Consider the following 27,410-nt stretch of genomic DNA (forward strand, 5'->3'; position numbering starts at 1 on the left):
ACTGCGCACTTGTAAAATCAAGTCTGAGCGCGAAAGGGTCAGGTCATTCAACAATATATCCCGTTGAGCATTATCCTGGCCTCCTTCACATACCACCTCCCCTATCCGAAGCGCTCCAAAAAATGCAATGGAATAGGCTGCTGAGAATAGTCGAGCTTCGAATTTTGACCAACATATGGTTCTTAATTTTCTATGAATTTGGCTAAGGATATCAAAAGTAATGGGTTTTCTTTTGTCCTTGCTGGGGGGCTGTAGCCTGCGCCAACCTTCAAGTGCTTTGCACACTACGAAGTCTGCACAGGGGTCCATGGAGTAAGCCGCTTTAGAAAAGAAGGATATAGCGGCCGACTGAATATTTAAGGTCTTTGATGCTCTGCCTAAGTTTTTTAGGTGTAATAAGTATTTTAGGACTTCAACTTTGGGGGGGGGTGCGGTGTTCGAGTTGCCTGCTCTGTTACGGAACTTTAGGTAGTCCGCCCACGCCTTTGTGTATGATCTCAGAGTGCATGGCGCCAATGCGGCCAATACTCCCTTCATAATTTCGTGTTTCCAAAGTTCCAAAGGTGCTCCAGGAAAGGCTGCGGGAATTGTTGCGCCTCTGGCGCTAACGAGCGGAAGCAATCCATCTGGAAATGAGACAGAGCATCCGCGATGTCATTATTAACGCCCGGCACGAACTTGGCAGAAAAATAGATGTTGCGCTGAAGACATAGCAGGACAAACGAACGTAGGCGGCTTCCCACCCTTGGGGAGCGTGAGGATTGCGTCGAAAGTGTTGAATGGTTTCTTTAAATGTAAAGGTTCATCATTGTTCCACCCGATGTGTATGTCTTTAAGGGGCCAGAGCAAGGGCCAGAGCAAGATAACGAGACCCAGCTTTACAGCTGTGAAACATAGTAGGTGCTGCTGAGTTGTACTGATTAAGCTGTGTTGGCAATTGGGTGTAGTATATAAGGAGCAGCACCTAGCTCTCCCATTACCCTGGGGGATGGGTTGGTGGTTGGGTCTGGTTTGTTGTTGATGTATTTAGTGTATAAGGAGTTTTTGTTTTTGTAATTAAAACCTTGTTTAAGTTATTTTTGAGTCCCTTTCTTTTTAATGCATGGTCTCCCCAGCAAGCTCTCTGCAGCGCTACCATACTGCAAATAGCCAAATAGACTGCTACTACCGCCTGATTGTAGGTCCAAAAGCACACCCTGTGGTTACTAAATACCTCCCCCCATAAATGAACTGCTACTACGATGGGAAAGAATTCTAACAAAGTAAGGTCCCTCGTGATGGGTTTTCCCTGCCAATCGGGGGACCAGCGTTTAGCACACCACTGACCCTTGAAGTAAACCCCAAATCCTAGCGAACCTGCCGCATCGGACTGCACCTGAAAATCAGCGTGAAGCAGCATGGTGTCTTGCCACAGAGATATACCATTGTAATTGTCCAGAAAATGAAGCCATACTTCCAAGTCGGATTTAACCAACTTGGAAAGGCGTACCCTGTGTTGAGGAGCGCGCAGGCCCGCTGACAATCTAGCTAGGTGGGCACAAAAGGGGCGCCCTGGAGATGCCACCTGGCAGGTGAAATTTAGGTGACCTAATAGAGACTGGATTTGTCTGAGGGTAACCTTTCTCAATGGAAGAAGCTGTTGAATCAATTCCCTAAGGGCAACTAATTTTTCTTTTGGCAACCTAGAAGACTGCGCAATTGTGTCCAATTCAATGCCTAGGTACACCATTCTGGTGGCAGGGCCCTCAGTTTTGTCCGCCGCCAACGGGACTCCGAGTTCCTCAGCTAAAGAGATAAATGCCATCAGCAAATTGGTGCACTGGGGTTCTGTAGCTGCAACGAAAATAAAGGCATCGAGGTAATGCGAGACCCCGATGGAACCTGTTTTAAATTGAAGCGCCCAATCCAGGAATGTACTAAAAGCTTCGAAGGCTGCACAAGCCACTGAACAGCACATAGGCATAGCTTTGTCGACAAAGTAAGACCCTTCAAATCTAAAGCCTAACCAACAAAAATCCTCAGGGTGCACTGGGAGGAGGCGAAAGGCTGATTCTATATCACATTTTGCTAGCAGCGCCCCCTTTCCAAATTTACGAATCAGTTTAACTGCTTGGTCAAATGACGTATATTTCACTGAGCAAAGCTCCTGAGGTATGGCATCATTGACGGAACCACCCCTTGGGTATGAGAGATTATGGATCATATGGAACTCCCCAGGGGCTTTTTTGGGAACTATGCCTAGGGGGGAAATGTGTAACCCTTCGATAGGGGGTTGGCTGAAGGGACCGGCCACCCTCCCAGCTGCAATTTCCTTTTGAATTTTCTTTCTGGCTATCTCTGGCATTTCCCTCACTGATTTTTGATTGGGAGGATCGCCTGGGTTGGGTTGGGTGGGAAGGACACCGGGATTATAAAGCCTGAGGAAAACCCTTCCTAGAGGTATCTCGCTGGTGTTTTATTGGGCTATAGAGCTAGTAGGGCTTTTAACGGGTGTAATTTGATAGGTGTGAGAGCTAGCCTGAGGGCCACATTACTGGCGGTTCCCGTAGTCCCCTGTGGGTGTCTGGAGGTACCCCTAGGGCCTTGGTGTGAGTACCCCCTGCTGCCCCATAACGGCTGCTTTCCTTTGAGGCAGGCGGAGCCCGGGTGGTTACCAAGGCACCTTTCACATTCATGGGCATACTCACACGTGGGTCGTAAACAGACCCCCCTGTTGAAATTCCAGCACTGCCAACACCGTTTTGGCTCCACCTTCCCCACCTTTGGCGAATCCTGATATTTCTTTTCAACACAGGCACCTATGTGCTCCATCCAGTAGTTCTGGTCCCTCAGGTCCCAGTGAGTGGATGGCAGAAGTGACGCGTTTCTACGGAAATCCTCATCATAAGATAAGGCAGCATTCTCCCCCACTAGTACAAAGGCCCTTCTCACGTGTGTCATGCATCACACGTTTGGGATAAGCCGCAGAAACCACACCCATAAAGATCTGGTAGCCATCTAACCAATTTTCAAAAGTGCGTTCCACCCGGGGTGCATTCCACCCTACAGGAGCTGTGCGCACCGCACTTTCTCTAGCTAGGCAGAAAGGGATCCTGTCCTTAGAGGAAGAGTCTGAATGGGCTGGTGAAATGCCATCTGCTTTCCCTATCACCTATACAAACCCAGGAACTGCTCAACAACAGGTGTTGTACAAGACACTTCCTTACTCTGTTATGAGAGAACTAAGGAGAGCCATTGCTGATTCCGGCCTAAAATCCTCCTATGTGATAGGGATGCTGGAGGGGATAGCAAGCCCATAAAGCCATTTCCGAACTGGAGAGGGGGTTGCGGGCTACCCCCTCCCACACACACGGGGGCTGGCCCTTTCCCCCCGCGAGAACAAGGGAATCCCCGGGCGTGCCTGCAACCCTGCCCGCCAATCGGCAGGCTAGGGAGGCGTGGCCTGGTCCATTTAAGGCCAGGCACAACCGGGGACCGCCCTCTTTGCCCCGTTCCAGCTGACCAGTTTTTTACGTGCTTGGTATTTTAGAGTCTATAGCTTGTTTTCTTGGTTTTTGCTTGGCTTCTTTTTCCTCTCCTTTTCAGGTTTACTCCTTCTGCAGCGAGTTCAAAGAGCAGACATTAGGCAGCAAGAACAGAGGTTTCTTTCTGCGTGTCCTTTGTTCCACAGCCCTCCTCTGCGCACGAAGCAATCCGCCTGTGCTGGTCCCGGGGGAAGGTTACCGTTGGCGTAGTCAAAGTCCGGTCCTGGGTCACTAGCCTGGAAACAGTTCACAAGGAGCGGGGCGAGGTCCGAAGCCGGAAGCCGGGCGGGGACAGTAACACTGGAGGTTCAGGTCTGGGTCCGGGCAGGAGCAGGTACTCAACAACGACGTTGCTCCCGCAACCTGGGACTGGGCTGACTGGCCTTTATCTTCTCTGAGGGCAGGGGCGGTCCCGGCCCCCAGGAGACCCGCCTCTCCTGGCCTTAAGGCGAGCACTCCTCCTGAGATAAACCAGTTCCCTTTGCCTCTCTGCCCTGAGCCTCTGCAGTTCAGGAGAGGCTGAAGGGTTACTGGGCCCAGGGGGAGACTCACCTGTAGGCACTGAGTCCTCAACTGCCTCTGGAGCCAGAGTGGATTCACCTGGTGCCTGCTCCTGAGGATCCAGCACAGGTGCAGGCACTTCAGAATCAAGGCCCTGCCCCAGTTCAGCCAGTCCTGGAGGCGGGGACTCCTGTGCAGGCTGGGATTCCTCCGATTCCCAGGCCATCACACCATCCCCCCTCCCAGCCCTCCCCCTCAATCGAGGGTCTGGACCCGGCTTGCTGGGGTACGCCGCATGGAAATCTCGGAGGCGTTCTGGGAAATGATATATAATGAATTGAAAAAGGTATTTAAATATACCTTTCTGAAGAAACCAGAGGCCTTTCTCTTGGGTATTGTCGGCCAAACCGTGCCAAAGAAGGATAGAACATTCTTTATGTATGCTACAACAGCAGCAAGAATACTCATCGCAAAGTATTGGAAGACACAAGATCTACCCACCTTGGAAGAATGGCAGATGAAGGTGATAGACTATATGGGACTGGCAGAAATGACTGGCAGAATCCGAGACCAGGGGAGAGAGACAGCGGAAGAAGATTGGAAGAAATTTAAGGACTATCTCAAGAAATATTGCAAAATTAATGAATGTTAGAATGACGTTGGTTTAGAAACTATGTGGTTTCCAGCTGGATTGGATAAGTAGTAAGAAAAGAAGGGTTAAAAACTAAACGAAATTAAGGGAAAGGATTTGCTGAATTAATAAAATAGAAATTGGAATACAGAGAGGGGAGGTATGGGGAAGTCGGGAAAGTAAGTTATAAGAAAAAAAGGGAATGAAATTATACTTGTTTTTTCTTTTGTCTTGTTTTCTTTGTCTGATTTTTATTACTGTTTTGTTTTGTTTTTATATAACTTTTGAAAAACTTAATAAAAATCTTTCTTTTTTTTTTAAAGGAAATCTCGGAGGCAGGCAGGCGCATGGACGTTGGCTGCTGGTTCCCAGGAACGGTCCTCCGGTCCATACCCCTTCCAGTCTAAGAGATACTGTAGCTTTCCCCTGCAGTATCGGGAGTCCAGAATGCGTTCCACCTCGTACTCAGGCTCCCCCTGAACCAAAACTGGCTGCGGTCGGGGATGGTTCGGGTGGAACTCGTCGGGTGGGGCCACCGGACTCAGAAGGGACCTGTGGAAGACCGGATGACTCTTCAAGGTCACGGGTGTTACGAAAAAGGAGCAATGCAGCAGCGAGCTGCAGCTGGCTGGAAAGCCAAACAGGATGTTGATGTTTGGGACTGTACCGTGGGAACAAAGGGACAGTCTATTCACTGTACTGAGCACCGGATGTTAGCTCAGAGTGTCATCTGACCTGTACTGGAAGTACAGGGATGGAGTCTCTCTCTCTGCTGTTGGTGTTTGGAGAGTGCAGACGTGTTTCTCTGTACTGCTGCAAAGACAGAAATAAAGGCATGTAAATACATTTCTGTCTGTCTCTTTCCCCTCCCTGGGAAAGGCAGGGAGGAGGGAAGAGTGGTGTGTTCTTCTCACGTTTGAGGAGGATCGCCGATAGAGACCTCGCCTGTATCCTGCCAGGAATCGCAGACGGGGAGGTCAACAAGGAAATCACGCCGGGTGCCTGGAGAGTGGCACATTCCTCTGACTAGGCTAAGAGATTTCCGACAGCGGGCAACCGGAGACGGAATGCCACAGGCGAGACCTGGTCCACGATAGGAAATGGGCCAGTGAAACGGGTGTCCAGCTTCCGTGAAGGTCGAGAGGGGTGGAGGTGGCGAGTGGAGAGCCATACCAGGTCACCGACGTGGAGTTCCGGCCCCACCTGGCGGTGGCAGTCGGCCTGGGCCTTGTACGCCTCCTTGGCCTGGTGCAGTTGCTCCATCAATAGCTGTTGCTGGGACTGGAGCTCCTGAAGCCACTCCGTCACCGCAGGGACCGCGGATGCCGGCAGCACATCTGGAAACAGCCGTGGATGATAACCGTAACTGGCCTGGAACAGGGTCTGCTGGGTGGACGCATTCACCGCATTGTTGTAGGCGAACTCCGCCAATGCTAGGTGGTCGACCCAGTCATCCTGCTGGTAGCTGCAGTAACACCGGAGGTACTGCTCCAGCACCGCGTTCGCCCGTTCCGTCTGGCCATCGGTCTGTGGGTGGTAGGCTGATGAGAGACAGACCTCTGTCCCGAGGGTCTGGTGCAATGCTCGCCAGAACCGGGATGTGAACTGAACGCCCCGGTCGGACACCACACGCTCAGGTAGGCCATGCAGGCGGAAGACATGCTGAAGGTACAGCTGAGCGGTTTCCTTAGCTGTGGGTACGGATGGGCAGGGGGCACAGTGCACCATCTTAGTGAAATGGTCGGAGAAAACTAGAAGGCAGGTACAGCCACGAGACGGGGGTAAGTCCACTACAAAGTCCAGCGAAACCGTGTGCCAAGGACGTGGTGGGACTGGCAATGGCTGAAGTAGGCCGGGGGGTCGCCCGGTAGGGCCCTTGGCCCGCCGGCAGACATCACAACCAGCGATGTAGCGAGCCACGTCAGCCTTCAGGCGGGGCCACCAAAACTCACGGCTTACCAGATGGGTGGTCCGATACCGCCCAAAGTGTCCCGCTGCTGGGGCATCATGGGTCATCCGGAGAACCTCAGCCTGCAGTGGCCATGTACAGACGACCGTGGTGCAGCAGAAGGCCCTGATGCAAGACCAGCCCCGGATACTGAGGGCATGACCCTTCGGCCAGTTCCCGGAGTCGTTCCTGGGCCCAAGCGTCGACCCGCTGCTGTTCCCGCATCTGAGCCTGCAGTGGCTCAGCCTCCTGGGTGGCCAGGAATGCAGCCGGTGGTAGGATCGTGTTGGGTACTGCTTGCTGTACCGTGTCTGCGTTGTCTTTAGGTTGCTGGGACAGGGCATCTGCCTTCTGGTTTTGGGAGCTAGGGATGTAGCGGATCCGGAACTGGAACCGGGAAAAGAACAACGCCCACCGGATCTGCCTTTGGTTCAGCTTGCGGGTGGTCTGGAGGTACTCCAGGTTCCGGTGGTCGGTTCTCATCTCCACTGGGTGTCGTGCCCCCTCAAGATGGTGGCGCCAGACCTCAAAGGCCACCTTGATGGCCAGTAGTTCCCGCTCCCACACAGTATAGTTACGCTCCGCTGGAAGGAGCTGGCGGGAATAGAAGGCGCAGGCTAAGAGTGGCGCATCAGGTCCGTACTGCTGAGACAAGACGGCACCGAGAGCCATACTGGAGGCGTCGGTCTCTACCACAAAGGGTCGAGAGGGATCAGGATGTTGCAAGATCGGCGCTCTCTGGAAACAGGCCTTCAACCCCTGAAACGCCTCCTCTGCTTCCTTGTCCCAGGAAAATGGCGTCTTGGGGTGCAGTAGCCGGGTCAACGGGGTGGTGTGATGAGCATAATCTGCAATGAAGGTCCGGTAATAGTTGGCGAACCCCAGGAATCGCTGTAGGTCCTTGCGGTTCCGAGGTGCCGCCCATTCCCGAACCGCTGCCACCTTTCCAGGATCCATCTGCACCCCATCTGGAGAGAGTCGGTGACCAAGGAAGTCCACTGACCACTGATGGAACTCGCACTTGCTGAGCTTCGCGCATACAGGCGGTGCTCCCGCAAGTGCTGCAGCACGGCGAGCCGGGTCACGGGAGAAAACCAGAATGTCATCCAAGTACACCACCACATACTTGTCTAGCAAGTCCTGGAACACGTGGTTGATGTACCGTTGGAACACAGCGGGCGCGTTGCACAATCCGAAGGGCATAACCAGGTATTCGAAATGCCCGTACCGGGTCCCGAATGCTGTCTTCCACTCATCTCCGGCTCGGATCCAAATTAAATTGTAGGCCCCCCCGGAGGTCTAGCTTGGTGAACACCTATGCCCCTTGCACCCGCTCCAGCAACTCCGAAATAAGGGGTCTGGGATGGTAATTTTGTTCAGGGCCCGGTAATCATGGCACAGGTGAAGCTCCCCACATTTCTTCTTAACGAAGAGCACTGGCACAGCGGTGGGCGAGGTAGAAGGCCTAATGAAACCACGCTCCAGGTTCTCGCGCAGGAAGTCCTGCAAAGCTTCGCGCTCTGGCTCTGTTAGAGAGTATAAGCGACTCACCGGCAGGGGCGCTCCAGGCTGGAGGTCTATGCCGCAGTCAAAAGACCGATGCGGTGGCAGCTGGTCTGCCCCCCATTCCTCGAACACGTCTTGGTAGTCCCGGTACTCGGCGGGGAGCGTGGATGCAGCCTCCTCAGTGGGTGCGGCTGCTAGCATCTCGGACCGAGCATGGGGACATGGGTCTGGGAAGTGCACAGTCCGATTGACCCAGTCAATCTGAACATTGTGAGCCTCCAGCCAGTCCATCCCGAGCACCAGGGGGAACCGGGGCATGGAGGCAATGTCAAAAGTTCGCACCTCCCGGTGCTGCTGGAGACACAGGACCAAGGGCTGGGTCTCCCGAGTGACGGCACCCGAACGCAGGAGCGGTCCATCAATTGCCTCCACCTGTACTGGTTCTGGCTTGTTCTGAAGTGGCACCTGATGATGAGCGGCAAAGGCAGCGTCCATATAGGAGCGGGTTGTCCCCGAATCTACCAGAGCGTGGGTAAGAATCCAGGGCCCACCTGGAGGGTAGAGACGCACCGGAACCATGAGATGTTGCAATTCCACTGGTGAGGGCCCCTCTTGCATGGTTTGGGACCCCAGGTTGCTAGGGCCTTCGGCTACCGAGGTTGGCGGTTTTCCTGTGACTGGCATCTTCTCGGGACAGGATCGGGCATAATGTCCACTCCCACCGCAGTAAAGACACAGGTTCCCCTCCCGACGCCGCGTCTTCTCCGAGGGTGAGAGGCGAGGTCGTGCAGCCCCGAGCTGCGTTGGCTCGTCCGGCAACTCGGCTGTGGGCGTGGACCTGCTGGGAAGGACTGGAGCCAGGAGCCAGGGGTGCTGGCGGTCCCGGGCCTGGCGACGGTCCTCCAACCGATCGTCTATCTGGAGGCTCCGCTGAATAAGGGTGTCCAGCGTGGTGGGACGATCCATCATGGCCAACTAGTCTAGTATCTCGTCCGACAGTCCCTCAAGATACTGGTCCCAAAGTGCAGAGTCATTCCAAGACAAGTCTTGCGCCAACAGCCGAAATTCCATGGTGTAGGCGGCCACAGTGGACTTCCCCTGCTTCAAACGCCTAATTGCCCGGTTGGCTTGACCCTCCTTCTGGGGGTTGCCGAATGCGGCCTCCAAATGGTTGCAGAACCCCATATAGTCTGTCAGCAAGGGGGAGTCTTGCCTGAGCAGCGGCAAAGCCCACTTGGCCGCCTGGTCCTTTAACAAACTGATCAAAAAGTGCACCTTGGTGCGGTCGTCAGGGAAGTTCCGGGCTCGCCCCTGAATATACAACTTGGCCTGGGCGAGGAACATGGGAAAGCTGGCTGGGGCCCCATCAAATTTCTCTGGCAAGGCCACTGGGTACTTGCCTGGAGCTGGGGCGTCAGCCACAGGAGCCGGTAGGGCGTCCAACCGCTGCTGAAGTGCCGTAACCACATCGCTGAGCTGCTGCACGGTGTGAGTCAAGGCCTGGTTCTCCTGGGCCAATGCCACCAGCGCAGCTGCCTGGTCGGCCATGGCTTCTGGCTTTTCCCGAACGCACCCCAATGAAGAGGGAGTGCGGGTGTGGCGGGAGCAAACTGTGCTGGTCCCGGGGGAAGGTTACCGTTGACGTAGTCAAAGTCCGGTCCTGGGTCACTAGCCTGGAAACAGTTCACAAGGAGCGGGGCGAGGTCCGAAGCCGGAAGCCGGGCGGGGACAGTAACACTGGAGGGTCAGGTCTGGGTCCGGGCAGGAGCAGGTACTCAACAACGACGTTGCTCCCGCAACCTGGGACTGGGCTGACTGGCCTTTATCTTCTCTGAGGGCAGGGGCGGTCCCGGCCCCCAGGAGACCCGCCTCTCCTGGCCTTAAGGCGAGCACTCCTCCTGAGATAAACCAGTTCCCTTTGCCTCTCTGCCCTGAGCCTCTGCAGTTCAGGAGAGGCTGAAGGGTTACTGGGCCCAGGGGGAGACTCACCTGTAGGCACTGAGTCCTCAACCGCCTCTGGAGCCAGAGTGGATTCACCTGGTGCCTGCTCCTGAGGATCCAGCACAGGTGCAGGCACTTCAGAATCAAGGCCCTGCCCCAGTTCAGCCAGCCCTGGAGGCGGGGACTCCTGTGCAGGCTGGGATTCCTCCGGTTCAGCCTCTGAATCGGATTCCCAGGCCATCACACCGCCAATCAGCTGTTCCTTCAGAGCGGCTTTCCTCAGCCTCGCGGAGAGACCAAAGTCCGCTGATCAGCTGTTCCCACAGCAGCAGCTTTCTTTCAGCCCGGCAAAGATCAATCTCCTGGTTTTTTAAGCCCTCAATTCAAAGCAGCTCTATCTTACTTGCGGAATATACAGTGGCTTCTGTAATGCGGGTGGCTGCAGCCCCCGTGTGAGGTTGGCGACTGGGGTCTTTTAACATTGCGTGTGTCGTTTATTCAGAATTTTCCTTGCATGAGTGAAAGCGGAGGCAGCTTGTAAAAGGGGACCAGGATTTAAAGTGTAGGCAGCTCATTTCGCGCTTCAACCTTCTCAGGGTTCTCCGGGTTTTAACTTTGTGTCGTTTATTCTAAATCTTCCTTGCAAGAGTAAAAGGGGGGCAGCTTTAAAACAGGGTCAGTTTTAAAGGAAAGGTGGGAGGCAGTGATCGCAGGGTCGCTCTAGCCGTGCTTTCTAAGAAAATTGTTTTCCGGTTGCCTTGGTTACCTCTGCTATCCGGTGCCATTTTAACTCAACCACGTGGTCAAAAAAGGCAGCCGCCATCTTAGGAGAGGCATTCACCCTCCGCTGGGTCAGTCTCTTTAAATAAAGCTGCTTCCTCCTAGTATTCGCAACTTTGTTTTACCCTTCCTTCTTAGCAGCAGCTCCGACGCTTCTTATAAATTGCCAGCACAAGCTAGCTGCTCCGTGCTTGGGCTGCTACATTGTTGCAGTCCCATAGCTGGCTCCCGGGTCTGCAGCATTACAGGGGAGAATCTATTACTGTAGCAAGCGGCTGAATGACAGGCTTTTAAAGTGCGGTTTACTGGGGGAAATGCTTTTAAAAATGTTATAATAAAGGAGTCTTTGGAAAGCCTGAGTACGGGTTTCAAAGTGCTTACTGCTTCCCAAGATTCGAAAAGCGGAAATTTGTCCTAAAACTTGCTCCGACCATAATGCTGTGAGAATGGAGATGAAATTAACACCAACTGGTTCCTTTAGATGGAGGATGAATGACACCTTGTTTAGAGACACAGAGGTTACTAAGAAGGGCCAAAAAACCTTGAGAGACTATTTTGAGATAAATATGAACACTACTATGGAAAAAAGAGTAATCTGGGACGCAAGCAAAGCGGTTATGAGGGGGTTTCTAATTCAACAGAATGCAATAAAGAAGAGAACTCAAAATGAAAAAAAAGACAAAATTTTGGAGAAAATAAAAGAGGGAGAGAGGAAATTGAGAGCGAAACCAAAGTCACAAGAGATTCTGAGAGAAATAAAGTTATACCAAGTTCAATATATGAAAATGATGAACCAGGAAATAGAATGGAAAATCAAACAGATGAGACAAAGGACATTTGAATCGGCAAATAAATGTGGGAAATTGCTAGCTTGGCAAATGAAAAAAAGACAAAAACTCAACACTATTACTAATTTGGAAGTGGAAGGAAAGAATATACAGAATCCAGTGGAAATTAGAAAATGTTTCCAGAGGTATTTTAAACAGTTATACACACAGGGGCCACAGAAAGAGACTGATATAAATCAATTCCTAAAAACAAATGGACTACAAAAAATCTCTCAAGTAAATAAACTAATGCTGAATTATAAAATAACAGAACAGGAGGTGGAAGGTGCCATCCAGAGTATGCAGTTGGGCAAATCTCCAGGGCCGGATGGCTTAACCTCAAAATATTATAGATGTTTGAAAGATTGGATAATTCAACCACTAAAGGAGGTCTGCAATGAAATTTTGGAGGGGGGAAAAGCGCCAGAGTCGTGGAAGGAGGCCTATATTACACTTATACTGAAAACTGAGTCTGAAAAGACACAACTTAAGAACTACCGCCCCATATCCCTGCTTAATGTGGATTACAAAATTTTTGCAGATATTTTGGCTAAAAGACTAAAAAAAAGTATTAGTGGAGGAGATACACAAAGACCAAGCTGGTTTTCTCCCGGGTAGACACTTGTCTGACAACACGAGGAATATAATTAACATTTTGGAGAAGCTGCAAGTGAACATCAATACCAAAGCAGTCTTAATCTTTGTAGATGCGGAGAAAGCCTTTGATAATATTTCTTGGAGTTTTATGAAGAAGAATCTTCAGGGGATGGGGGTTGGCCAAGGGTTTGAAAATGGTATAGGTGCAATTTACTCAGAACAAAAGGATAAACTAATAGTCAACAATGTGGTGACAGAGGAATTTAAGATAGAGAAAGGGACACGGCAAGGCTGCCCTATTTCCCCATTGCTTTTTATTTCGGTTCTGGAGGTTTTGTTAAATATGATTAGAAGGGACCATCTGATCAAAGGTATACAGGTCGGAGCTAAACAGTACAAATTGAAAGCTTTCGCAGATGACTTAGTATTGACATTACAGGAGCCAGAATCTAGTACTAAAAGGGTATTGGATCTGATTCAAGAATTTGGTCAAGTGGCAGGATTTAAGCTGAACAAGTTAAAAACTAAGGTTCTTGAGAAAAATTTAACACCGATTGAGAAAGAGAGGTTTCAGAAGGAGACAGGTTTAACATTGGTTAAGAAAGTAAAATACCTGGGGGTTAATATGACCGCTAAGAACTTAAATTTATTCAAAGATAATTATGAGAAATGTTGGTCAGAAGTGAAAAAGGATTTAGAAATATGGTCAAATTTGAAGCTTTCATTGTTAGGCTGAATTGCTGTTATAAAGATGAATGTATTGCCAAGAATGTTATTTTTGTTTCAATCATTGCAAATTTTGGACAAGATGGATTGTTTCAAGAAGTGGCAGAGAGATATTTCTAGATTTGTCTGGCAGGGCAAGAAGCCCAGAATAAAATTTAAAATACTAACTGATGTAAAGGAAAGAGGTGGATTTGCCCTGCCAGTCCTTAAACTTTACTATGAATCAGCAGCATTTTGCTGGCTGAAGGAATGGCTGCTTCTTGAGAACACAGACATTTTGGATTTAGAAGGTTTTAATAATGTTTTTGGGTGGTGTCAGGGAACTACCATCGGAACGAGAGGAGGAGGCGAGGCTCCACGATGATGCTGGAGAGGGGACAAGTAAGGAGAGAGGCAGGTCTCCTGTTGGGGAGACCTTGTCGTGTTCCTTTTTCAATTTTAAACTCTTCTGTCACCACATTGTTGACTATCAATTTGGCCTTTTGCTCTAAGTAAATTGCATCTATCCCATTTTCAAAACCCCTTCCCACTCCCATCCCTTCCAAATTTTTCTTCATAAATTTCCAGGAAATATTGTCAAAGGCTTTCTCTGCATCTATAAAAAATAACACAGCTTTTGTATTGATATTTGTTTGTAGAAGTTCCAAAATGTCAATAATGTTCCTTGTGTTAGCAAACAAATGTCTACCTGGGAGAAAGCCTGCCTGGTCCTTATGGATTATTTCATTTAGAACTTTTTAAAATCTACTTGCTAAAATGTCTGCAAATATTTTGTAATCCACATTTAAAAGGGAGATGGGACGGTAGTTCTTAAATTGTGTCTTTTCCGTTTCCGATTTAGGTATCAATGTGATGAAAGCTTCTTTCCACGATTCCGGCGCCTTCTTCCCCTCCAAAATTCCATTGCCAACCTCCATCAATGGATGTATCAAATAGTCTTTCAGTGTCTTATAATACTTGGCAGTGAGCCCATCTGGCCCTGGAGATTTGCCCAGCTGCACATTCTGAATGGCTTGTTCAATCTCTAATCGTGTTACTTTACAGTTCAGGATTGATCTATTTTCTTGTGATAGTTTTGGTAGTCCATTCTTTATCAAAAATTGCTCTATCTCAACCTCATTTTGCGGCCCTTGAGTATACAATTGTTTGAAATATCTCTGGAAGCACTTTCTAATCTCCACAGGGTTCTGAATGTTTCTTCCTTCAATCTCTAAATTTGTAACTGTATTTAGTTTTTGTCTCTTCTTCAACTGCCATGCTAGCAGTTTCCCACATTTATTTGCCGATTCAAATGTTCTTTGTTTCATTAATTTAACTTTCCACTCTATTTCCTGGTTTATCAATTTGGAATATTGTGCTTGATAGAGTTTAATTTCTCTCAGAATCGGCTGTGACTTTGGTTTTGATCTTAATTTCTTCTCACATTCTTTAATTTTCTCCAAAATCTTATCTTTTTTCTCATTTTGTGTCCTTTTCTTTACAGCATTCTGTTGTATCAAGAACCCCCTCATCACAGCCTTACTTGCATCCCAGATAATTCTTTTTTCCACCGTAGTGTTCAAATTTATCTCAAAATAATCATTCAAGACTTTTTGGGCCTTCTTGGTAATCTCCTGATCTCTAAACAAATTGTCATTCATCTTCCATCTAAAGGAGCCGGTTGGTAGTAGTCTCATGTCCATCTTTACTGCATTATGGTTGGAGCAGGTCTTTGAGCAGATTTCCACCTTTCTGATCTTAGGTGCCAGACCTCTAGATATCCATATTTGGTCAATTCTTGTCCATGTCAGTTGGGCCTCAGAAAAAAATGTTCCCTCTCTTCCCAAGGGGTTCTTTATCCTCCAAATATCAATCAAGTCCATATTGTTTGAAAAAAGGAGCCTAAAGAAAAGGAGCCCAAGGAAAGGAATATAGAGTAAGAACTAGACAAACAACCTTAGCCACAGCCTTACAGCCACGTAGATCGTCTGTGCCTATTTTACTTTCTGAGGAAGAAGCTGCATCCCTGCCAAGGGCAGGAGAAGGAGAAACTGAGGAATTACAATTGGAAGATATGGCCTCTGGAACAACTGTTTCTATCTTAGAGAAAATCTATGAAAAATTGGAATCTTTGGATAAGAGAGTTGAATCCTTGGATAAAAAAGCTGATGAGCAAACATTTAAAATCGACCAAAACACAGAATGTCTAAATAGATTAACTGGACAAGTGGCACAGAATGCACAAGCAATTGGAGAATTGAAGGAGGCTACAGGTGAAAATCGGAAATTGGCTGAGGATACCAGCCAAAGACTTGGAAAGTTAGAAAAAGAGGTGAGACCACTCAGTAAACAAGTAGGTGAACACCAGACCTACCTCTCTATGATTGAATTGCGGAACAGGGAGACTAATTTAAGGATAAGGTCGGTCCCAGAAGTGGAAGAAGACAACTTAGCTGAGTTCCTGACCAAAATATTTTCCAAGTTCTGGAACTTAGAAGAAAAAGACTTTAAAATTGTATCAGCTTTCAGGCTTGGAAGACTTACAAAGAAAGAATAACCCAGAGACTGTTTGATAACATTGAGATCAAAGGAGGAAAGGGACAAGATTCTGGGCCTGCATTACGGAAAGTCACTGGTCATTTTGGACAAAAGAATTGAAATTTACAAGGACATTCCTAAACAACTTTTGGATCTTAGATCTGAGTATTTGGAACTAGCAAGACTGCTGAGGAGCAACTCAATCATCTTCAGGTGGGACTTTCCTCAAGGACTATCTTTTACTTTCAGAGGGAAGAAGATTAAAATTAGAACATTGGAAGATAGAGATAAATTTCTAAACGTGTACGGAGAGGACCTTCAAAAAGGACTTGAATTACCCTCAGGGCCTGGAGCACCAGAGGCACCGGCACCCTTGGATTCTGAAGACCCAGCGAACAAGGTACCACCCCCAGAAAAATAACCAGATTTATTCAGGATGTCTCTGCAACTGTTGAGTTGGAACATAAATGGCTGTAATATTCCGGAAAAAAGGAGGAAAATTTTTCATATATTAAAAAAGGAACAATTGGACATTATTTGCCTACAAGAAACACATGTGACTAGGCTCCATAGAAAAGTGTTAATAAACAAAAGACTGGGTCAGGAATTTATATCCTCAGACACAGTAAAGAAGAGAGGCGTGGTGATTTATGCAAAAGAGAGCCTGTCACCTAAATTTCTATTTAAAGATGAACATGGAAGAATTTTGGCAATCGAAATACAACACCAAGGAGAGAAGATTCTGCTATTAGGAATTTATGCACCAAATGAAGGAAAATCGGAATTTTATAAGAAGTTGCATGAGACTATGCTGGAGTATCTGGACTATGACAACATCATTATGATGGGAGACATGAATGGAGTCGTATCAACTTACATGGATAAGTCACAAAGCCAAAATGTTACGAAAGATGGCAGACTACCAAAGACCTTTTTTGAAATGACAGACAATATGGACTGGATTGACATTTGGAGAACGAAGAACCCCTTGGGAAAAGAAGGAACATTCTTCTCTGAAGCCCAGCTGACTTGGACAAGAATCGACCAAATATGGATAACTAGAGGTCTGGCACCCAAGGTCAGGAAAGTGGAAATCTGCCCAAAGACCTGCTCCGACCATAATGCACTGAAAATGGACATGACACTATTACCAACCGGTTCCTTTAGATGGAAGATGAATGACAACTTGTTTAGAGATCAGGAGATTATTAAGAAGGCCCAAAAAGTTTTGAAGGACTATTTTGAGATAAACATGAGCACTACGGTGGAAAAAAGAATTATTTGGGACGCAAGCAAGGCCGTGATGAGGGGGTTCTTGATACAACAGAATGCTGTAAAAAAAAAGAACACAAAATGAGAGGAAAGACAAGATCTTGGAGAAAATTAAAGAGTTAGAGAAGAAGTTAAGATCGAATCCGAAGTCACAGCCGATTCTGAGAGAAATTAAACTCCATCAGGCACAATATTCTAAACTGATGAACCAGGAAATAGAATGGAAGATCAAACTAATGAAACAAAAAACTTTTGAATCAGCAAATAAATGTGGGAAACTGCTGGCTTGGCAGTTGAAGAAGAGACAAAAGTTAAATGTAGTTACAAACTTGGAAATTGAAGGAAGAAACATTCAGAACCCCGTGGAGATTAGAAAGTGTTTTCAGAAATATTTCAAAAAATTATATACTCAAGGGCCGCAGAATGAGGCGGAGATTAAACAATTTTTGGGGGGAAATGGACTTAAAAAACTTTCACAAGAAAATAGATTACTCCTGAACAGCAAAATAACACGACAAGAGATTGAACAAGCCATTCAGAACATGAAATTGGGCAAATCTCCAGGGCCAGACGGCCTGACCTCCAAGTATTATAAGACATTAAAAGATTATTTGATACAACCATTGATGGAGGTCAGTAACGAAATTATGGAGGGAAAGAAGGCGCCGGAATCGTGGAAGGAAGCTTTCATCACATTGATACCAAAATCGGAAATTGAGAAGACACAACTCAAGAACTATCGTCCCATCTCCCTTTTAAATGTGGATTATAAAATATTCGCAGATATTTTGGCAAGCAGACTTAAAAGAGTTTTAAATGAAGTAATTCATAAAGACCAGGCAGGCTTTCTCCCAGGTAGACATATGTTTGCCAACACAAGGAACATCATTGACATTCTGGAACTTTTGCAAACAAACATAAACACAAAAGCAGTGTTATTTTTTATAGATGCGGAGAAGGCCTTTGATAATATCTCTTGGAAATTTATGAAGGGAAATTTAAATGAAATGGGAGTGGGACGGGGTTTTGAGAATGGGATTGATGCAATATACTCAGAACAGAAGGCAAAATTGATATTTAACAATGTGGTTACAGAAGAGTTTAAAATTGAAAAAGGTACACGACAAGGCTGCCCGATTTCCCCTCTGTTATTTATTTCGGTCCTGGAGGTGTTCTTGAATAGGATTAGAGGGGACCGGTTGGTGCAAGGAATTCAGGTCGGAGCGAAACAATATAAACTTAAAGCTTTTGCAGATGACCTAGTCTTGACCTTGCAGGAGCCAGAATCTAGTACAAAAAGAGTATTACAACTGATTCAAGACTTTGGTCGGGTGGCGGGATTCAAACTAAATAAACAGAAAACCAAGGTGTTGGGGAAAAACTTGACAGATACAGAGTCAGAACGGTTTCAGAGAGAAACAGAACTAACTGTGGTTAAAAAAGTAAAGTACCTAGGGGTGAACATAACAGCAAAAAATCTGAGTCTATTTAAGGATAATTATGAAAAATGTTGGTCTGAAATTAAGAGAGACTTGGACAGTTGGACAAAATTGAAGCTTTCTTTGTTAGGCCGAATTGCTGCTATTAAGATGAATGTATTGCCAAAGATGTTGTTTTTGTTTCAAACATTGCAAATTGTGGACAAGACGGAGTGTTTCCGGAAGTGGCAGAGAGATATTTCTAAATTTGTCTGGCAGGGCAAAAAGCCCAGAATTAAGTTTAAGATATTAACTGATGCGAAAGAAAGAGGGGGCTTCGCCCTGCCAGACTTAAAACTGTACTATGAAGCCGCAGCTTTCTGCTGGCTAAAAGACTGGCTACTTCTTGAAGACACTGATGTGTTGGACTTGGAAGGTTTTAACAATGCTTTTGGCTGGCATGCATACTTATGGTATGACAAAGTCAAGATCAATAAGGCCTTTAAGAATCATATTGTCAGGAAAGCAGTATTTTATGTCTGGACAAAATACAAAGACTTATTGGAAAACAAAACTCCGAGGTGGCTGTCCCCTCTGGAAGCCAAGGCCCGAAAAAGACCCAATATGGAGGCCAAATGGCCAAAATATTGGGAAATATTAGAAAAAGACGGTGACAATTGGAAATTGCAGAGTTTGGAGAAAATGGAGGGTAAAGTGCGAGACTGGTTACATTACGCCCAGATTAAAGAAGTTTTTAAAAATGACAAAAAACTAGGGTTCCAGGTGGAGAAATCGAAGTTGGAGACAGAATTGTTAGAACCAAAGACTAAGGTACTATCAAGAATGTATAACTTGCTGTTAAAATGGAACACACAGGACGAAATGGTTAAATCTGCTATGATAAAGTGGGCACAGGATATTGGGCATAATATTATGTTTGAGGACTGGGAAAGGTTGTGGACCACTGGGCTGAACTTCACTGCATGTAATGCTTTGAAGGAAAATGTAATGAAAATGATATACAGATGGTACATGACCCCAGTTAAACTTGCCAAAATATACCATTCGTCTGATAATAAATGTTGGAAATGTAAAGAAAATGAAGGAACATTCTTTCACCTCTGGTGGACTTGCCCTAAAGTGAAGGCCTTCTGGGAAATGATATATAATGAGTTGAAAAAGGTATTTAAGTATACCTTCGCTAAGAAACCAGAGGCCTTCCTCCTGGGTATTGTCGGCCAGAAGGTGTTAAAGAAGGACCGAACATTTTTTATGTACGCAACAACAGCAGCAAGGATACTCATTGCCAAGAATTGGAAGACTCAAGATCTACCCACACTGGAAGAATGGCAGATGCAGCTGATAGACTATATGCAACTGGCAGAGATGACCGGCAGAATCCGAGACCTGGGAGAAGAAAGGATTGAAGAAGATTGGAAGAAATTTAAAATTTACTTACAAAAATATTGTAATTTGATTGAATGTTAAGAAGGATGCTTGATCATAAATAATTGGCCACCACTAAACTAGATTGGAACTAGATGATAAGTGAGATTAAAAGACAAACCCTTTGGGAGAACTATTAGATTATATTCAAACGAGTGGATATAAGATTGTAAACAAGATGATACTTTGCTGGAAAAAACTTTTTAACAATGTAAGTGGGAGCAGGAGACGTGAGGAAGTCCAAACAAGTTATGAAATTTTGTGTGTGATATAAGCAATGTTGTTTGTTACTTATGCTTTTTTCTTATAAAAATCTTAATAAATATTTATATTAAAAAAAAAACATATTGTCAGTCAGTTCGAAAAAGGTCTTAGGTAGTCTGCCGTCTTTTGTCACATTTTGACTTTGTGACTTATCCATATTGGTTGATACCACCCCATTCATGTCTCCCATCATAATGATGTTGTCAATGTCCAGATAATCCAGCATGCTCTCATGCAACTTCTTGTAAAATTCCGATTTCCCCTCATTTGGTGCGTAAATTCCTAATATCAAAAGCTTCTCTCCTTGATACTGTACCTCAATTGCCAAAATTCTTCCTTGCTCATCTTTAAATAAAAATTTTGGTGAAAGGCTCTCCTTTGCATAAATCACCACTCCTCTTTTCTTCACTCGGTCCGAAGAGATAAATTCTTGGCCTAATCTTTTATTTATTAACACTTTTTTATGGAGCCTAGTCACATGTGTTTCTTGTAAACAAATAATGTCCAATTGTTCTTTTTTCAATATATGAAATATCTTCCTCCTTTTTTCCGGGGAGTTGCATCCATTAATATTCCAACTCAAAAGTTGCAGAGACATCCTGAATAAATCTGTTATTTCTCTAGTGGCGGTATCTTTTTCTCTGGATCTTCAGGTTCCAAAGGTGGAGGTACAGCTAATGGTCCAGGCCCCAAAGGTATTTCAGTCCCTTTTTGAAGGTCCTCTCCGTAGGCAATCAGAAATTTGTCTCTATCTTCAGGTGATTTAATTTTAACCTTCTTCCCTCTGAAAGTAAAGGATAGTCCCTGAGGAAATTCCCACCTAAAAATAATTGAGTTGCTCCTCAACAGTTTGACCAGTTCAAGATAGGTGGATCTAAGGTCCAGAAGTTGTTTCGGAATATCTTTGTAAATTTCAGCTCTTCTATCCAAAATGTCCAGTGACTTTCCGTAGTGTAGGCCTAGTATCTTATCTCTTTCCTCCTTCAAGGAAAGTTATCAAACAATCTCTGGGCTTGTCTTTCCTTGCAACCTTTCCAAGTCTGAAAGCCGACACAATTTTAAAATCCTTATCCTCCTCTAAAGGCCAGAATTTAGAAAATTCTTTGGTCAGGAACTCAATTAAATTTCCTTGTTCAAGTTCTGGTATCGACCTCAATCTTAAGTTATTTTCCCGGTTATAATAATAATAATAATAATTTATTATTTGTACCCCGCCCATCTGGCTGGGTTTCCCCAGCCACTCTGGGCGGCTTCCAACAGAGATGAAAAATACACTAAAATGTCACATATTAAAAACTTCCCTGAACAGGGCTGCCTTCAGATGTCTTCTGAATGTCAGGTAGTTGTTTATCGCTTTGACATCTGATGGGAGGGCATTCCACAGGGCGGGCGCCACTACCGAGAAGGCCCTCTGCCTGGTTCCCTGTAACTTGGCCTCTCGCAGTGAGGGAACCGCCAGAAGGCCCTCGGAACTGGACCTCAGTGTCCGGGCAGAACGATGGGGGAGGAGACGCTCCTTCAGATATACTGGACCGAGGCCATTTAGGGCTTTAAAGGTCAGCACCAACACTTTGAATTGTGCTCGGAAACGTACTGGGAGCCAATGTAGGTCTTTCAAGACCGGTGTTATATGGTCTCGGCGGCCGCTCCCAGTCACCAGTCTAGCTGCCGCATTCTGAATTAGTTGTAGTTTCCGGGTCACCTTCAAAGGTAGCCCCACGTAGAGCGCATTGCAGTAGTCCAAGCGGGAGATAACCAGAGCATGTACCACTCTGGCGAGACAGTCTGCAGGCAGATAGGGTCTCAGCCTACATACCAGATGGAGCTGGTAAACAGCTGCCCTGGATACAGATTTGACCTGTGCCTCCATGGACAGCTGTGAGTCCAAAATGACTCCCAGGCTGCGCACCTGGTCCTTCAGGGGCACAGTTACCCCATTCAGGACCAGGGAATCCTCCACACCTGCCCGCCTCCTGTCCCCCAAAAACAGTACTTCTGTCTTGTCAGGATTCAACCTCAATCTGTTAGCCGCCATCCATCCTCCAACCGCCTCCAGACACTCACACAGGACCTTCACCGCCTTCACTGGTTCTGATTTAAAAGAGAGGTAGAGCTGGGTATCATCTGCATACTGATGAACACCCAGCCCAAACGTCCTGATGATCTCTCCCAGTGGCTGCATGTAAATGTTGAAAAGCATGGGGGAGAGGACAGAACCCTGGGGCACCCCACAAGTGAGAGCCCAGGGGTCTGAACACTCATCCCCCACCACTTTCTGAACACGGCCCAGGAGGAAGGAGCGGAACCACTGTATGACAGTGCCCCCAGCTCCCAGCCCCTCAAGACGGTCCAGAAGGATGTCATGGTCGATGGTATCAAACGCCGCTGAGAGATCCAGCAGAACTAGGAAACAGCTCTCACCTTTGTCCCTAGCCCGCCGGAGATCATCAACCAGTGCGACCAAGGCAGTTTCAGTCCCTTGATGAGGCCTGAATCCCGACTGGAAGGGATCCAAATGGTCCACTTCTTCCAGGCGTGCCTGGAGTTGTTCAGCAACTACTCGCTCAATCACCTTGCCCAAGAATGGAAGGTTTGAGACTGGGCGATAATTGGCCATCGTGGCCGCATCTAAAGATGGTTTTTTAAGAAGCGGTTTAATAACCGCCTCTTTCAGCGGGTCTGGGAAGGCTCCCTCACGGAGGGAAGCATTCACCACCCCACGAAGCCCATCGCCCAGTCCTTCCCGGCTAGCTTTTATAAGCCAGGATGGGCAAGGATCCAGGAGACAGGTGGTTGGCTTCACTCGTCCAAGCAGCCTGTCCACATCCTCAGAGGTAACAGATTGGAATTGATCCCACACAACTTGACCAGACAGGACTCTAGCACTCTCCCGCCCCGGCCCTGCTCCCACGGTGGAGCCTACTTCTTCCCGAATCTGAGCGCTTTTATCTGCAAAAAAATTTGCAAAATCATTGCAGGAGAACATGTGGCCCGTACTGGGCCCCGATGTTACAGGTGGTTCCGCTAAATTGTGAACCACCTGAAAGAGTCTCCTGCTGCTGTTTTCTGCAAATGCAATAGAGGCGGTGAAGAAAGTCTTCTTCGCCGTCGCTATCGCCACTTGATAGGCTCGACGTTGAGCTCTAACCTGTGTCCGGTCAGATTCGGAATGAGTTATCCGCCACCGGCGCTCTAGCCGTCTCAACGATTGTTTCATTGCCCTCAGATCCGTGGAAAACCACAGGGCTCTCCGCGCTCCATGCAATCGGAGAGGGCGCTTCGGAGCCAAACAGTCAATAGCCCTGGTTAACTCCACATTCCAGCGGGCCACCAGGGAATCGGCTGAAAGGCCATCAACATGGGATAAAGCATCCCCTACCACTCTCTGGAAACCATTTGGATCCATTAAGTGGCGGGGGCGGACCATCCGAATCGGTCCCACCTCCCTGCAGAGGGGATGGGTCGCAGAGAAGTCCAGTTGCACCAGGAAGTGGTCTGACCATGGCAGTTCTTTCGTTTCACTTTTACTTAGTGTCAGATCACCAACATCCGTAGAGGTAAACACCAGGTCCAAGGCATGTCCGCGGCTATGGGTTGGGCCAGACTTATTCAGGGACAGCCCCATGGAGGCCATGCTTTCCACGAAGTCCCGAGCGGCCCCTTGTAAGGTCGTGTCGGCATGGATGTTAAAATCCCCTAGGACAACCAAGCTAGGTGTCTCCAGGAGAACATCCGCCACGACCTGAAGCAGCTCGGGCAGGGAATCCTTGGTGCAGCGGGGAGGTCGGTACACCAAAAGGAATCCTGTACTGCCCCTATTGCTCAACTTCCAGAACATGCACTCAGAAAACTGGGTCTTCCCAATAGGACGCCTGGTGCAAACTAATGACTTCCTAAAAATCACTGCAACCCCCCCCCTCCCCGCCCACATGACCTGGGTTGCTGTGCGTAAGAGAAACCTGGTGGACAAGCAGCGGCAAGGACAGGCCCATCTGCTTCATCCAACCAAGTCTCTGTTACACATGCCAGGTCAAGTCCCCCATCCATGATCAAGTCATGGATGGCAGTGGTCTTATGAATCATTGACCTGGCATTGCACAGCAACACTTTCAGGTCATGTGGGTATCCCTTGCTGATTCCAGTATTCATCCGGTCAGGCCCCACCCCAGGCCAGATGGTGAGTGGCAGGAAGGAGCAGGGCCCTCAGACACTCACATACAGGAGAGTCCTCCTGGGCAGCCGAGCGCAGCAGTCCTTATGAGGCTTCAGGCCCCACCCCAGGCCAGATGGTGAGTGGCAAGAAGGAGCAGGGCCCTCAGACACTCACACGCAGGAGAGTCCTCCTGGGCAGCCGAGCGCAGCAGTCCTTATGAGGCTTCAGGCCCCACCCCAGGCCAGATGGTGAGTGGCAGGAAGGAGCAGGGCCCTCAGACACTCACATACAGGAGAGTCCTCCTGGGCAGCCGAGCGCAGCAGTCCTTATGAGGCTTCAGGCCCCACCCCAGGCCAGATGGTGAGTGGCAAGAAGGAGCAGGGCCCTCAGACACTCACACGCAGGAGAGTCCTCCTGGGCAGCCGAGCGCAGCAGTCCTTATGAGGCTTCAGGCTCCACCCCAGGCCAGATGGTGAGTGGCAAGAAGGAGCAGGGCCCTCAGACACTCACATACAGGAGAGTCCTCCTGGGCAGCCGAGCGCAGCAGTCCTTATGAGGCTTCAGGCCCCACCCCAGGCCAGATGGTGAGTGGCAAGAAGGAGCAGGGCCCTCAGACACTCACACGCAGGAGAGTCCTCCTGGGCAGCCGAGCGCAGCAGTCCTTATGAGGCTTCAGGCCCCACCCCAGGCCAGATGGTGAGTGGCAAGAAGGAGCAGGGCCCTCAGACACTCACATACAGGAGAGTCCGCAGGAGAGGTTCCGCAGTTCAATCATAGACAAATACATCTGTTGCTCGCCAACTTGTCTGTGCAGTGGTTTCACCTCTTGTGCTAGGTTTTCAACTTTTTGACTAGTTGCCTCAGCCAATTTGCGGTTTTCTGCAGTGGCCTCAGATAACTGTCCAATTGATTGTACGTTCAAAGCCACTTGTTCAGTTATTTTGTTTAGGCAGGCTGCGTTTTGGTCAATCTTGGCCGTTTGTTCATCCACTTTCTTGTCCAAAGATTCCAATTTTTCAAAGATTTTCTCTAAAATTGAACCAGATGCTCCTGCAGCCATATCTTCCAACTGTAGTTGCTCAGTTTCTTCTTCCCCTGCCAACGGCAGAGTAGGAACAGAAGATCTACGTGCCTGTGAGGCTAAGGCTAAGGTTGTTTGTCTAGTTCAGCAACTTCTACAGGAAGTTCATCAAGAACTTCGCTCATTTAACAGCACCCATCACAGACTGTCTCAGCAGCAAAAAGAAGTTCGTCTGGACGGAAGGGGCCCAGCAATCCTTTGAAAGCCTGAAGAAAGTGTTCGCATCGGAAGAGCAGCTCCTGCACGTGGATCGGCAGAAGCCCATGAGGCTAGAGACCGACGCGTCAGACCGGGCCATAGGAGCCGTACTTTTGCAGCCAGGAACCCAGCAAGACTGGAGGCCGTGCGCCTTTTTCTCGAGGAAGCTGAACAAGTCGGAGCAGAACTACACGGTGTATGACCGCGAACTGCTAGCTATCTATACAGCGTTTCGCCGATGGAGACATCTGTTAATAGGGGCGCGGCACAAGATCCAGGTTTGCACGGATCACAAGAACTTGGAGTACTGGAGGACTGCGCGAGTACTCAACCAGAGAAAGATTCGATGGGCACAAGAGTTCTCCAAGTTTTCCTTCGAGATCCGGTATGTGCCGGGAGTGGAGAATGTTAGAGCCGATGCTCTCTCCCGGAAGCCAGAGTACATGGAAGGAGAGGAACCGCCGGAAGCCCGACACATGTTCCCCGAGGACAAATGGGTGTGTGGGGGAGTGTTGGTTGGGAAACGAGATATTGGCGTAAATAAAATGAATCCTGCGTCCAGTCACTCTTCCCTGCGTGGACTTTGCTGGAAAGCTGACCTAGCAGGAGAGCAGAGTAGCAGCGGTCCTGCGTCCGTGTGAGAAAAGGGATAAATTAAGTCCAGAGACAGTTTGTTCTTATCTCTAGTAGCGTTTATTTACAAAGCAGTAAATCCATCGGAAACCTCCGCCATTCTCTGTGCTTTCCAAAAGCACTCTCTCGCAGCTTCTGTGCTGCGTGTCAGCCAGAAGCGAAAGCAAGTCTGAACAGTAACACAGACTGTGACTCACTTGTCTGCGTCAAGCTCCTCCCAGATACAGGACACCACGGAGTTTTAACCCTGTTAGTTCCAAACTCCACACGAGAACTAGCCGGTCTCACCAGGGACGACGAGTTCGCCCAAACTAAGATCAGGGAACTACAGGAAGGAAGGGAAAACCAGGGAGAATTTGAGGAAGAGGAAGGGGTACTGTACTATAAGGGAGCACTGTACGTACCGGGGGAGACATTGAGGGGAAGGGTACTCAAACAACTCCACGACAACCCAACAGCGGGGCACTTTGGTCAGCACAAGACCATGCTGCTTGTCACCAGGCAGTTCTGGTGGCCAAGGGTAAGGGAAGATGTACGGGAGTACGTACGGGGGTGCGACCGCTGCCAGAGGGCAAAGGGGGAGAGGGCGGCCCCTGCAGGGTTACTGGAACCCTTACCCACCCCGGGAAGACCCTGGGAGGTGGTGTCCATAGATTTTATGACAGATTTGCCCAAATCAAGAGGGAAGACAGCAGTCATGGTAGTAGTCGACCTACTGACAAAAATGTGCCATTTCATAGCTTGCTCGCATGCGGTGACGGCAGAGGAAACGGCCAGATTGTTTGTGGATCACATATTCAGGTTGCATGGGGCTCCCTCGAGGGTCATCTCAGATCGCGGGAAACAATTTACTTCAAGGTTCTGGAGGAAGCTCATGAGCTTGCTGCAGGTCAAGGTGGGGTTCTCGACGGCGAGACACCCAGAAACCAACGGACAAGCGGAACGAGCGAACAGTATACTCCAGCAATACCTACGCTGCTACGTCAGTGAGAGACAGAACGATTGGGTAGAGAAACTAGCGCTGGCTGAATTTGCATACAATAACGCTGAACACGTGTCCACGGGAATGAGCCCGTTCATGGCCAATTATGGGTGTCACCCCAGGGCCTTCCCGGGGAGGGGGGAGGAAGGGGGGAGCATACCTGCAGCAGAGCAGTTTGTGGAAGAAATGGAGGCCTTGCACCAGCAACTCCAGATGAATTTGGAGAGGGCCAAAGAAATTTACAAGAGGAAGGCAGACAAGCACCGTCGGGAAGGGGAGACCATACGGGTGGGGGACCGGGTGTGGTTGTCAACCCGAGGGTTACCCTTTAAGGGAGGGTGCAAGAAGTTGCAGCCGAGGCGACTGGGACCTTTTGAGGTAACACAGCAGGTGAACCCCGTGGCATTTAGGCTCAAGCTGCCTGACAGCATGAAGTTACACCCGGTGTTCCATAGGTCCCTACTC

The 27,410-nt window shown here is 48.2% G+C and overlaps 1 protein-coding gene across 1 annotated transcript in view; it reads right to left on the reverse strand.

The window, feature by feature from the left end:
- Positions 1-23,981, reverse strand: part of LOC310835950 (uncharacterized protein) — a gene marked incomplete at its 5' end in the record, with an annotated part of 450,244 nt that extends 426,263 nt beyond the window's left edge. The window contains 2 exons of the mRNA XM_083720916.1: positions 22,939-23,719; positions 23,833-23,981. Of these exons, the coding sequence (XP_083577042.1) occupies positions 22,939-23,719; positions 23,833-23,981 (930 nt within the window). The remainder of the gene's footprint in view (positions 1-22,938; positions 23,720-23,832) is intronic.
- Positions 23,982-27,410: the final 3,429 nt, after the last annotated feature.

This window comes from Podarcis gaigeae (assembly GCF_964106915.1).
Source record: "Podarcis gaigeae genome assembly, chromosome: W".
Taxonomy (NCBI): Eukaryota; Metazoa; Chordata; class Lepidosauria; order Squamata; family Lacertidae; genus Podarcis; species Podarcis gaigeae.